Raw genomic sequence first — 13,572 nt, 5'->3', positions numbered from 1 at the left:
ACTTTTTAAGAATATTACTTTTGCCAAAGACATGTATCTCCTTACATGGAGAAACTCACTGCCAAATAATAGAAAACTGAAAAACTGACACAAGGAACCAAAACAAAGATTCTAACCATCCTAAAGGAACTATCCAGCTGGTGGCCGGTCACCAGTGGTGTCCCCAGGGGTCAGTGTTGGGTCCAGTCCTGTTTAACATCTTTATTGATGATTTAGATGAGGGGATTGAGTCCATCATCAGCAAATTTGCTGATGACACCAAGTTGGGAGGGAGTGTCGACCTGCTGGAAGGCAGGAGGGCTCTGCAGAGGGATCTGGAGAGACTGGAGAGATGGGCTGATTGCAGTGGGATGGAGTTCAACAAGGCCAAGTGCAGGTCCTGCCCTTTGGCCACCCCAACCCCCTGCAGCGCTCCAGGCTGGGCACAGAGTGGCTGGAGAGCAGCCAGGCAGAGGGACCTGGGGGGACTGAGGGACAGGAAGCTCAACAGGAGCCAACAGTGTGCCCAGGTGGCCAAGAAGGCCAAGGGGATCCTGGCCTGGATCCAAACTAGCGTGGCCAGCAGGACCAGGGCAGTGACCCTTCCCCTGGACTCTGCCTTGGGAAGGGCACACCTTGAGTGTTGTGTTCAGTTCTGGGCCCCTCAGTTGAGGCAAGAGCTTGAGGGGCTGGAGCGGGGCCAGAGAAGAGCAACGAGGCTGGAGAAGGGACTGGAGCACAAGTGCTGTGGGGAGAGGCTGAGGGAGCTGGGGGTGTTCAGCCTGGAGAAGAGGAGGCTCAGAGGTGACCTCAGCACTGTCTGGAACTGCCTGAAGGGAAGTTGTGGCCAGGTGGGGGTTGGTCTCTTCTCCCAGGCACTCAGCAATAGGACAAGGGGGCACGATGGGCTCAAGCTCTGCCAGGGGAAATTGAAGTTGGAGAGCAGAAAGAAGTTCTTTGCAGAGAGAGTGCTCAGGCATTGGAATGGGCTGCCCAGAGAGGGGGTGGATTCCCCATCCCTGGAGGTTTTTCAGCTGAGCTTGGCTGTGGCACTGAGTGCCATGATCTGGTAAAGGGACTGGAGTTGGCCCAAGGGTTGGACTTGATGATCTCGGAGGTCTTTTCCAACCCAATCGATCCTATGATTCTATGATTAGTATTTTGACAAACAGCAGCTCTGAATTTGTGCCAAACACATAATAAAAAGGTAAATGGCTGTTCAGGTTAGAAGAAAAATTACATCTTGTACTTTAATTGAGGACCTTCTTGCAGAAAACTGTTTAAAATCATATCAAAGTCAGTGAAGCATCAAGACAGATATAATTCATCTTTTCAAAATCCTAAACTTTAGCATTTTACTCTTCCAAAAAAATCTTAGCATTTAAAAAAACATCCCACAATATGAATTCCCTTCTGCAATATTTTATCTTTTTAAAGCTCAGAAATATATTTAATTCCAATCAAATCTCAACATCTTCTTCACACGGTAAAATACATTTATAAGCAAACTTATTTTCAAAATAACTTTCTTTAAGGTCGTACTTCATTCTGTATAACAAGTGACAAAACCATTTCTTTCATTTTTCATAAATTATATCTGTTCAACATAAGCTCACTTGAATTAAATGTTTAGTTTTTTAGTTTATTTGGTGTTCACAATGGCTGGATCACCACAGGCTGATTGCTTTCAGTTAAACACTTATCAGAAAATTACTAACCCAATCTATTCAATTGCTTTCTGTCCACAGAGTTTTGGGAATAACAGGAAAAAACAACAAATTTAGTAGAGGTGACAGTTACCTGGTCTCATAACTTTCAGTCTATGGAGAATACACCAGAGCCTTAATAAAGTTATAACAGCATCTTTTTATAATCATGTTTTTGCAAACAAGTACTTCCAGCTTTTCCTGCAAAATCAGCTTCAATAACTATGAAGGTAACTAGTAAAAGACAAATAAAATACTATGTGCTTCCCCTCTGTTGACCTGCCTGAAAATATTCTTTTTTTCTGGTGAAGATGCTTGCCCCCTAACATAATGACAGAGGTTTCCAGCTCGTTTCGTGTGTGCACCATAACAGAACTCCATGAGTTCAGTTATTGGTGCCGCGGGTTCAACCTGCCCGTTCCAGCCACGGCCCTCCCGCTGGGGCCAGAGCTGCAGGCACAGCTAACAACACATAAAAAGGCTGCTTAAGACTATGAGAGCCAAAAGCTTTAGAGATGAACAGCAAAGAACATTTACCAAGGAAAAAGGGAGTAGGGGGAAGACAAAAAGGGAGAGCTAAAGGAACCGTTTCCTTCTTCATTATTGCTGTGTTGGGGCTGCCCCGTGGTGTAAAGGAGAGCACTCCGGACTCTGAATCCCAAGGACCTGAGTTCGAGTCTCCGTGGAGCACTCTGGACTCTGAATCCCAAGGACCTGAGTTCGAGTCTCCGTGGAGCACTCTGGACTCTGAATCCCAAGGACCTGAGTTCGAGTCTCCGAGGAGCACTCTGGACTCCGAATCCCAAGGACCTGAGTTCGAGTCTCAGTGGAGCACTCCGGACTCTGAATCCCAAGGACCTGAGTTCAAGTCTCAGTGAGCACTCCGGACTCTGAATCCCAAGGTCCTGAGTTCGAGTCTCCGTGGAGCACTCTGGACTCTGAATCCCAAGGACCTGAGTTCGAGTCTCCGTGGAGCACTCCGGACTCTGAATCCCAAGGACCTGAGTTCGAGTCTCCGTGGAGCACTCTGGACTCTGAATCCCAAGGACCTGAGTTCGAGTCTCCGTGGAGCACTCTGGACTCTGAATCCCAAGGACCTGAGCTTGAGTCTCCGTGGAGCACTCTGGACTCTGAATCCCAAGGACCTGAGTTCGAGTCTCCTTGGAGCACTCTGGACTCTGAATCCCAAGGACCTGAGTTCGAGTCTCAGTGGAGCACTCCGGACTCTGAATCCCAAGGACCTGAGTTCAAGTCTCAGTGGAGCACTCCGGACTCCGAATCCCAAGGACCTGAGTTCGAGTCTCCGTGGAGCACTCTGGACTCTGAATCCCAAGGACCTGAGTTCGAGTCTCCATGGAGCACTCCGGACTCCGAATCCCAAGGACCTGAGTTCGAGTCTCCGTGGAGCACTCTGGACTCTGAATCCCAAGGACCTGAGTTCGAGTCTCCTTGGAGCACTCCGGACTCTGAATCCCAAGGACCTGAGTTCGAGTCTCCGTGGGGTCCGTCCCCTGGCAGTTCAATCCCTCCCTGCCATCCCATCCCGTCAGATCTCGGATGCTCAGCAGGGTCAGCCCCGGTCAGTACCAGGGGCTGTGACAGTCCCAAGGACTTCACTGTCACTGTCCAAGCTCGCTCAGCTGTGACAAATGGACCTTGGGACTTAAACAGTGGGGCCAGTTCTGGGCACGCTGAGCCTCACCTGAACAATCCACTGCACAGGCTGGAAGGGCACGTGGGGAGAGCCCTGCCCAAATCTTTGTTCGTGAAGTTGGGCCATACAAAGCTGCAGATGAGGATGCAAGGGCCAGACCCAGGAGCTGTGCACCCACACTGCCCTGGCAGAAAGCCCTCACAGAGCTTATCAGAGTGTGAGCCACACAGTTCTCACTGATTATACACGGAGAGCTCACTTTTCCTCCTATTAAACAGCATTACAAGGAGCTAAAATGCATTTGACACTTTCCTATTGAGCACTTCCTCCACACACACCCCGAAGCTGCTGCACAGCCTGTGGGATAATAAACATGAAGTCCATGAAATAACCCCTCCATTACCATGTGGGCCTTAATGCAGAAAGAAATTAAGAAGTTAATTTGTGTAGGAAACAGTGATACTCTGAAATCGAAGGTTAAAGCACTGAACTGTGACTCTGAAGACATGAATTTAATTTCTGGCTCTTCCACTTAAGTAATCTTGCAGGAATTATTTCACATGAGGATAGAGCCATCTCACAGGACTGTGGAGGAAATAAGGATGTGAGTGAGGTCTCAGCTGGCAGAATACCCATGAGCACAGAGCCAGTGTAGTCTTTCCATCCCTCTCTAAGTAGCATTGAATGTTCCCACCACACTTTGGGGCTCCAGAGTTATTTGTCTCCTGTTCTTTGTAAGAACCTCGTGTGCAGTTTAAACACACATTCATACTTCTCATACAGACCAGTTATAGGGGGGGAAAAAGGCATTAATGCAAGAATTTATGAAAGGAAAGCACTTGAATTTCCCATATGGCAAAGAGAAAGATAAATTCATTAACAACATCCACTGCATGCTAAAATATTTGACAGGATATATCTGGTAAAGTTAAGAGTTAAAAACACCATAGAAAAACCCTTACTGCAAGCACTGAGTGACCTGTCAGAGTGACCCAGGTGGAGCTGCTCTTGTGTCAGGAAGATGCACCAAGTGACCTGTTAACTCTACATTTAACTCTCTCTTACATTAGCTCCTTCAAACCTATTCAAAGGCTGATAAAATGGAGATAAAATAAGGGAAATGAGGATTTTTTTTTTCCACACAGACAAGGAGATAAGGATTAACTCAAGCTTCCACTCATATCTCTACTTCTTAAAAGAGACAGAACCTGATTATTTCATAAGAGGCCCAATTGAGTATTTGAATATTTCAGCACTTACAAAAATCAAATCCTGCAACTGCACAGTCTACACTTACTCAGCAGACAAAATTTAATAGCACATGTATCTGTATGTATAATTAGACCCATTACTTATATGTATTTATGTATGCCCTATACACAATTAAATCACAGAATGCTGAGGCTGGACAGGACCTCTGAGGTCATCTGGTCCAACCTCCGTGCCTAAGCAGGGCTACACAGAGCCAGCTGACCAGCACCACATCCAGATGGCTTGGAATATTTTCAAGGAGGGAGACTCCACAACATCTTTGGGCACCCCATGCCAATTTGTGGCCACCCTCACAGAGAAAAAGCATTTCCTGATACCCACGGGGACCCTGCTGTGCTTCAGGTTGTGCCCATTGCCTCTGGCCCTGTCACTGGGCATCACTGGAAAGGGCCTGGTGGCACCTTTTGGCATCCTGCCTTTGGTATTTGCACACATTGATTGATAACAGCTGTCCCTAAGCCTTCTTTCCTCCAGGCTGAGCAGTCCCAGCTCTCTCTGCTTTTCCCCATAGGAGAGATGCTTGTAATGTCATATTCCTTTAAAAGCAGGTATAGTTTCTGTAGGAAAATTAAGCAGCAGCTCGTGTTGCTAATGCAAATCTCTAATTCACTGTAGCTACTCATGCAAGAAATCAGAACATGATGGTGCAATTAAAAAGTTTTACTGTTAATGGAAAAATGTAATTCAATAATAAAAAAAAATCTTTTCTAATGCCCTAGGAAGCAAGAAGAGAGTTTAAATAATTAGTAAGGATTTTTTTACCATCCTAAATTCTTTTTCAAGAGGAAATTTTCACATTAATTTTGGATTTTGGATCCTCTTTCCTGCCTTGTGTTTGTATGACTGATCACCTCTTGGTAGATGGACCCTATTTTCCTTGGCATTATTCAGACATGGAAGAAAATGACATTACTTCACCAGCTCTAAGACAACAGAGAGATGGAAACAAATGTGCAGAGCACAGGAGAAAGGGAGAAAACATTTGTCAGTCTGACAGGCAGCAGTCTCAGCAAACCATCAGGGTACCTGCTGTCAGAATCTACAGGCATCACTAAGAGTAACAGGGAGTGACAAGACAGACCAGGACAAAACTGCTTCAGGATGTTCATACAGAGCTTTTGGCACATGGGAAGAGCACAGAAAAAGCTACCAAGGTGTTCCCTTAGAAATCATCTGTGCTACTCCTGCTATTTCCTTTATACACAGCACACTCTTAATCTCCTGCTCTTTCCAGAAGTAACTCTAAGAAAGTGGAAGTTTGGGAATTAAACAGAAAACTGGTAGTAATGTCTATAAAGGATCAAAACAGCACAGGTACCAAAGTCTGACTGGCACAGGAAAACACACAGTTCTTCACACAAGGCCATATTGTCTCTGCCCCAAGACCTCAGTGTAAAAAAAGAAACATCTGAACTCTAAAGAGACAATGCACATCAATATCCCCTTATTTTACAGCAAACTTAAGGCTATAACTTATTTCAAATGAAGTTCCTCATGTCAACACTCCGAATTCTCTGCCCTGCAGAGCTGATTCCTCTGTGTGATGTGCACATGCACCTGTGTGCTCATATGTGTTCATGTCTCAGGGAGAAAAGGCAGGAAGTGGGAAGGGAAAGAGTCTGGGGTTCTGCAGGGCTTTCTCCCCTCCATCCCTGGGCACCAAGGATCACAAGACTGTGCCTTTCATTTCAATTACACAATTTCATGCTGCAAGTCAATTTTCATGGTTCCTAAAGAGATAAGTTTTTTAAAATCTTCTCTGTAATCCACTGATAAAAAAAAAGTGGAAACCAGTACAATAAAGTATAATGATGAATTAGTCCCTATTGAAACGTTATCTTTTGTTGGGCCCATCAGGAAAGGCAGGATAATCACTAAACATTTTGTATTTGCTTTTCTTTACTATTATCTCCAGCCTCATATTTTGACTGTGCCTAGGCAGAGCATTTGCAATTTTCTATCTTTTTCTCTGACAAACTATCAAACAAGGATAAAGGATTTGAGAACATGAGGCTACATGTAAACAAGAATAACATACAATACATTTTCTATTTATGCAGGTATACTTAGTAGGTAAAACATCCACTTAAAATACAGAATCACAGAATTATTAAGATTGGAAGAAACCTCTAAGATCAGTGAGTGGAAGTGTTAACTCAGCACCACTGGGGGTCCTTGCTAAACTGTCTCCCAAGTGCCACATCCACTCATCTTTTCAACACTTCCAGGGATGGTGATTCCACCACTGCCCTGGGCAGCCCATCCCAATGCCTGACCACCTTTCCAGTGAAGAAAGTTTTCCCAGTATCCAATACAAGCCTCCCCTGGTGCATATATTAGGCCATATACTTTACAAATTCTATGCCAGTTCTGACTGTGAGTACAGCAATTGCATCAAAGCAATGACTAGGCATGATAAACATTAAATAAAATTTGAATGGAGGGCTGCATGAGAAGCAAAAAAGAGGACAAGAGCATGACAACTTAAAAAATAGCAAGAAAAAGAGAAAAAAGAAAAAAGAAAAAATGTTTATTTTTCAGCTTCATGTTAGGTAATGTAATAATCTCTCCCAAATAATACCTGACATTTTCCAAGTTTCCAACACTGTGCTGACCATTGACACTGCACTGAGTAATGTTTTTATGGGCATCTGTCTTTTCCCAGGTGAAGACAAGAGAAGCCATGGCAGATGCAGAGCTGCATATGGTGACAGCAGAAGTCCCTCCCATTGGAGAAGTCCCTCCCATTGGAAACCGTGCAGACTCCTCGGGGTTACAGCAAAGGTGCAGGGAGCAGGTGAGGAGGATGTGAACAAGACTGAGGAAGACTTTAGCCCTCATAGCTCTCATTATAGTGCCTCCTGCAGGCAGAATTTACCAGGATATTTAAAAGGACACTGAAGAAATGTGAGCTTAATGCAGAAAGGAGCACCCATGTGGTGGTTTGAGAAGTGGGAATCATTCAGCTTTAGAAGAAAACAAACATAGTTTCCCAAGGGATTTTTCTTGCCCCTCTGCCAATACATGTTTCAATGAATTCTGATGAAGGGCTGAAGAATAATCTGCATCAGCTTTATGGCAGGGGAAAACTGTGAATTTGGATTTGCAGGCACTCCAGTTTCTAAGGAAATATAAAGAAATCTGGTAACATCCACACATAAACCAGACTCTGTTCTGTCTTCTTGATACACTGGCTCAGGTGAGCAAAACCTAAGCCATAAAAAAAGCAAATCTGACCTCACAAGTAACAGAATGTTTTCCATCTATCCTATGATCTACAAGAAAAAATTAAGTTTCATCTGGTGGATATGAATTTCCCCCTTGTGTCTGAAAAATCAAATAGACAATCATAATTATCAGAAATATATTTAGTGAGAGTTCAGAATTTCTTCAAATGGGCCATTTTTATATCATTTCCTACACTGATAATTTAATCTAAGTCATTCTTCTCTGAAAAATCTTGATTTATGCATTTAATAACCTCTTGGACTTCCAAGGAAAGGAAGATTTGGGACTAAATAGCTGCTGTGTCAAACTAAAACTGATAAGCCAAGCTCTGTGTGCATTAGCTGTGTGCCTTGAGATTGGATTCTATAGCACCTAATAAGGTATGAGCTCCATTTGAAGCTCTTCCTCCCCAAAAATGGAGTATTTGCAACTTCTTTCCTCTGAGTTCTGGGCCACCTGCAGCCAACAGGGCCTTAAAGTGACCCTTTTTCAACAGAGATCTGTTCCCCTGCAGCACATGGGAACCTCAGGCCTTCTGAGTCTCTTGTTCCCCTGTCAAATTTGTTTGAAATTGAGCAGCATGTTTAAAAAAATACTGTAGGAAACACTGTCAAGAAAAGGCAAACCAGCCCACAATACACCTTCCAGCAATAACAAGAGAAACAAGACAGTCTTTCTTTTCCATCACTCAAAAAGAGGGATTTTAGGCAGTAGTGTTCAGGCAGGAAAAATCTTTGTTAATTGAAACAAGTTTTAAGTGCTTTCCTTAAGACATGGTTAAACAGATAGAAAATATGGCCATCACATACACAGATTTTTTTTGAACCAAATGAAAAGTTCCATTATGTCGTTTACACCTTTCCAAGAACACTTTAATATTCTTTTGTTCTTTACATGCTTTTATATTGCTACTTTTTTTTAAAAAAATAAGCATTTCAGTTAATTTTAGAGCACTATCTCAAACTCTCATTTTCTTTGAAGCATTGTCTTTACATGAAAGTCAGTATCACATTTCCAGTGTATGAAGCTCAGGCTTCTTTCAGTGTGGCTGCTGTTTCTCCAAGCAAGTTCTAAAGTGTTTCCAAATAAGTTTAAATACATCCAATTCATTTTTATTCTAGCAAATTGCTTTCTCAAGTGGCATTGTGTCCTTAAGGTGTGGTATCCAGTTATCAGCTGCAAAAAATACTTAAAATTCCCCAGCACAATGAAGTATCTCTTCCAGCAATAACTAAAGCACTGGATGTAAGAATCTACAAAAATGCTGTCAGTACAAAAGATATAAAGATACAATTCAAGAAAGACAAAGAAAAAAAAGGAATAGTCTAACATGAACATATATGATATTTACCAGTTGTTCAACTGTAAGACAATGGAAAAGGTTTGGTAGAGGTTCCTTTCTTGACTAGTCCATGAGCTTGTAATACTTTCAATCATACATTCTGTACTGCAAGAGTCACAAGTAGTTTCCAACAACATTCTGAAGTAATTTGCAACTCCAATCTGGCTTCCTCTACAGGTAAAGGGAGACTGAACAAGGCAAAGAGCAGCAAGGCAATGCTGCCTCGAGCCTGTCAGCACACAGAGCTGGTGCTGGTGCAGCCTGAGAGGTTACAGTGGGATGGTTAATCCACCTGAGCCACTGAAAATCTTCCCAAGTGTGGACATGTTTTCTTCTTCCTCCTCCAGACTGCTTTTCTTTTTAGTTTGGATGTTTTTTAAACATGCTGGTCCTGAACTTGGTGTTCTTCAGATAAAGAACCCACTAATATTTTGGGTGAATTTACTACAGCCTCCTTGGAGGAATCAAAGAATCACAGAATGGATTGGGTTGGAAAAGACCTCTGAGATCATCAAGTCCAACCCTTGGTTCAACTCCAGTCCCTTTACCAGACCATGGCACTCAGTGCCATGGCCAAGCTCAGCTGAAAAACCTCCAGGGATGGGGAATCCACCCCCTCTCTGGGCAGCCCATTCCAATGCCTGAGCACTCTGTCTGTAATAAAAAGCACAGAGAGAGGAGAGGAGAAGCACAGAGACAGCAGTTGCAAGCTCTCTTTCATGCTAGGACCAATATGACTATACAATTTGGGAGAAAATTATTCAAAACCAGAGAGGAAACCAAAACTGATCATCTGGGAGCCTAAGCAGAAGCCTGCCCAGCAAGGTCACAGCTCAGAGCAGTGTGGGGATTATTTACTGCAAAATATGGGCAGACACCTAAAAGTGTCTGTCACCTTTGCTTTGTCATTATTTTCTTTCTGTTCTCACAGACAACTTACCTTACACCCACATCATCATGTACCCACATGTACCTCTGCTTCCCTTGGCTCTGGCTGTGTCCTGTTCACTTGGTGTACCACTCTTTCTCCACAACACTGATATTTTTTGTAACAAGTCAATCCATTGTCAAATTCTTAATCTGCAGGAGATTTCCATTGCCCAAGTTTTTGACTCTTACAACATAACTACACTGAATTATGGTTCCTGGATATAGCAAGAAATTAAGTTTCTATGATCAAGGGTAGGAATGCAGCTTTTCTTTAGGGAACTACCTCCAGAAGTGATCTACCAGCACTCTGAGTACAGCCAGAACAGCAGCAAGCTCCATCGAGTTTATGTGAATGACAAAAGAATATTAACATTAATTTAAAAATATATTCATACCTGGACAATATGTCAGAACTATCAGAACTTAGCTACAAGGTCTAACTTCTTAAAAAATATTTTTAGGTTCCCTCTTCCTCAGCTGCAGCAAACAAGCCCCCAATGTCATTGCTTACAGGCTATTTGCACACTCAAGCTAATCCAAATTTAAACTCTTCTGATTTTTGACCCAAGGGAATAAACTGCAATCAAATACAAATAGCAGAAATATTCAGCATTATAATTCAGTTTCCTGGAACCTGAGTTTACAGTCATCTCTGGTTCCCATTTTCATATCCACTGAATCCCACCCTTCTTACATAAAAGATGAAGCTCAAACAGTTCTGCCCAGGTGTTTTACTGTATTTACACTCCTACTACATTTCATGATCATTTTTTCCACTTTCACATTCTTCAGAGAGAAAGTTCCCTTGACTGCTGCCAGTAATTTTTCAGAAATTTACTTGCAGTAAATGCTTCTCAATGACCTGTTGAAAAATAAACCCCAGCAGGTACATAACAACACCACTGTAGTGGCAGGGTCCCTACCAGCTCACTGCGAAGTCGTGCACCTTCACAAGGCTGCTCAGCCGATACTCGCCACATTCCAGGGGCTGAGGATGTGCTTCTGCACACTCAAGGTTTGTGCTCACCTCAGGATCCACAGGGAACTCTGAATGCTGGAGAAAAACACAAAAGTCTCAGAAATGCTGCGTAACTTCACACAATGTGCTACCTACTATGTTACTATTTTGAAAATACAATTTTGTCTTATTTTTTCTCCTCTGTTTTTCTCCTCCATTCAATTTTATCACTTTTTAATCACTGTTACCCTGATGTTATTAGCTTTGACACATACTGTTAAAGCTTACTGCAAGCATAACTGTAAGACTGAGGTCTATAGCAAACAACTGAACATTATTCATTTGCTCTTTTAAAATTCTCTTCCTAGGAGTTAACTTCTGGGGAGTTATGTGAGTATAGCACTGCTCTAAAAAGAGATCAACCATAGTACTAATCATTATCTGCAACCAAGTGTGAATTGACTGTTTATACAGCAAAATCCCTTCTTCCTCCAAACCAGAAAAAAACCCCAAAACATTTACGTGGTTCAACACACCAGTAATGGGAAAGACAAAACTCAGTACTGTGGATACAGTGAGATACAATAAAAAATGGCACATAAAGTTTTACTGTCATTTATGCTCATAAAATAGTTTGTGTAACAATATGGGTGTAAGTGACAAAACTTCAGCCTAATACTTTTATTGTTCATGCCATTTATGTTCCTGCTACTGGAATAAGTTGTGATGCTCAAAAAGGAAGGTTGTTAAATTGTTATTATAAAAGCCCTTACACTAAATTCAGAGCAGTCTGTGGTTTTAGTAACTCTTTTGTGGAAGGCAGACAAAAGTTAAAGTCAAAACGGAGGTAAATGAATTAATGATCTTTAAATACAAAAGAATGTTTTGAAGTTGTTAAATACCAATTTAAAACAGTGATTTGTTCCACTCTTAGAAGAAGTTATCCCAAATCTTTGTTTGCAAAGCCTAGCCATGATGATGAGAAGTTAATTTCTGTAAACCTTTCCATTTCTTCACTGAGCAGCTGGAAAGCTCCTTCAGTTTGGAACTAAAGAACTACTCCCACTGTCCAAATCTATTTAACTTTATTTTCTTGTCTTTCTTGTCCCTCGGCCGACCTCCCATTCTGGAGATGCAAAGATTAAAGCTGAGCTGTACTACCAAGCTCAGTGCAGCCGGGTCTGGGGGGTAATTACTGGTTTATCAGCTTAATGAAACAGCTTCCACTGGGATTATAAACGGCAAAAACTCACACACAGACTACACCAAGAGGCAGAGTTCTGGATCTGCAGCTTTAACAGCCTCTCCAAAGCAGCAGACAAGGGAAGCAGCATCTGCTGTGGATCTGTGCCTTTGGAACAATCACTTACAGACCTGGAGCAAAGTCCTTCCTTCAGGACTCTACATTTGAGCATCAATTTGTTTGTAGTGGTTAACTACGTGCTTGAAAATAACAGATAGTTAAACCACGTGCTTTAAAATGAGAAGACAGAAGAAAACAGTGTTCCTGTGGAACTGGGTGACAGAGCTAAACTGACAGAACTGAATGCATGTATTTTCAGTCTTGCACACAGTGAGTCTCTGACCTATTGCTGGACACTGTACAGGCTGATCAGGAGCAGATCATAATCTGAGGTCACAACTGTACAGTCCATTTGGCCTCCCCTCAGCACAGCTGACAGTCCCAAAAAGCAGATTACACAAGTACGATCATTCAGAGTTACACTGAGAGTATTGTCAGTCTGTGCTGGCTTTAGTCTGTTCCAGGATACTCATGGAAAAGCTGGAAACACCAAGAGGGAATCACATTTGCTTAGTTCAGTGCAGTAGAATGTGCCAGTTTAGGATGGACCTACTTTAGCCTGACACTTCAGAAGCTGAGGATAAGGACCAGAAAGCTTCAGGCAGTGAAGAGAAGTTGCATCACAACATAGGACTGAATTGTAGAGAAAGAAACATCAATGGCTGCAGGAAATCTCATGGGAAAAACCTGCTAAGAAAACTGGCATTCTGCTGACACAGAACACTGGGCTAGAACTGGAGATGAAGGTTTGTATCAGCACCCCTCTGCTATCCCTATTTTCCATGGAGGTTAGCTCCATGACTTGCACCTAGAGCCAAAGCCACTGGATTCTTCCAAAGGTCTTTCTTGCAAGTGTAACACTGACAAAAAGCCAAAACACATGTAGTTCATCCTGCAGCCTCATTTTCCCTGAGCCTGGTCTAAGATTAGTCAGCAGACTAGGAGATTTATTACTAACTCTAATTAACCAAGCTAAATGGCTTTATTAAAAATAGATTGTCATTAAAGAATGTAAGGAGGGTAAGAGTGCACAATATATTTTAAGGACTGCACCAGTCATTACAAAGCCACTTCCCAAGACTCCACAGTTTGCTGAAGACTTGGCTTGTGTTTGCACCATTGGAACTCCTGCTGTGAGAAGCCTTAAAGGAAAGACCAAAATTGCCATACTCTTTAAAATGCCCACCAACCACTAAGATT

At 42.6% G+C, this 13,572-nt stretch overlaps 1 protein-coding gene across 2 annotated transcripts in view; it reads right to left on the bottom strand.

The window, feature by feature from the left end:
- SPAG16 (sperm associated antigen 16) overlaps positions 1-13,572 on the bottom strand; it is a 425,449-nt gene that overhangs the window by 354,798 nt on the left and 57,079 nt on the right. For both annotated transcript variants that reach the window (XM_071562395.1, XM_071562396.1), the window contains exon 10: positions 11,035-11,165. In XM_071562395.1, coding sequence (XP_071418496.1) covers positions 11,035-11,165 — 131 coding nt within the window. The remainder of the gene's footprint in view (positions 1-11,034; positions 11,166-13,572) is intronic.

Source organism: Pithys albifrons, chromosome 8, assembly GCF_047495875.1.
Source record: "Pithys albifrons albifrons isolate INPA30051 chromosome 8, PitAlb_v1, whole genome shotgun sequence".
In the NCBI taxonomy this organism is placed as follows: Eukaryota; Metazoa; Chordata; class Aves; order Passeriformes; family Thamnophilidae; genus Pithys; species Pithys albifrons.
Note: the sequence above shows the minus strand (reverse complement) of the source record. Positions and strands in the feature narration are given on the sequence as shown.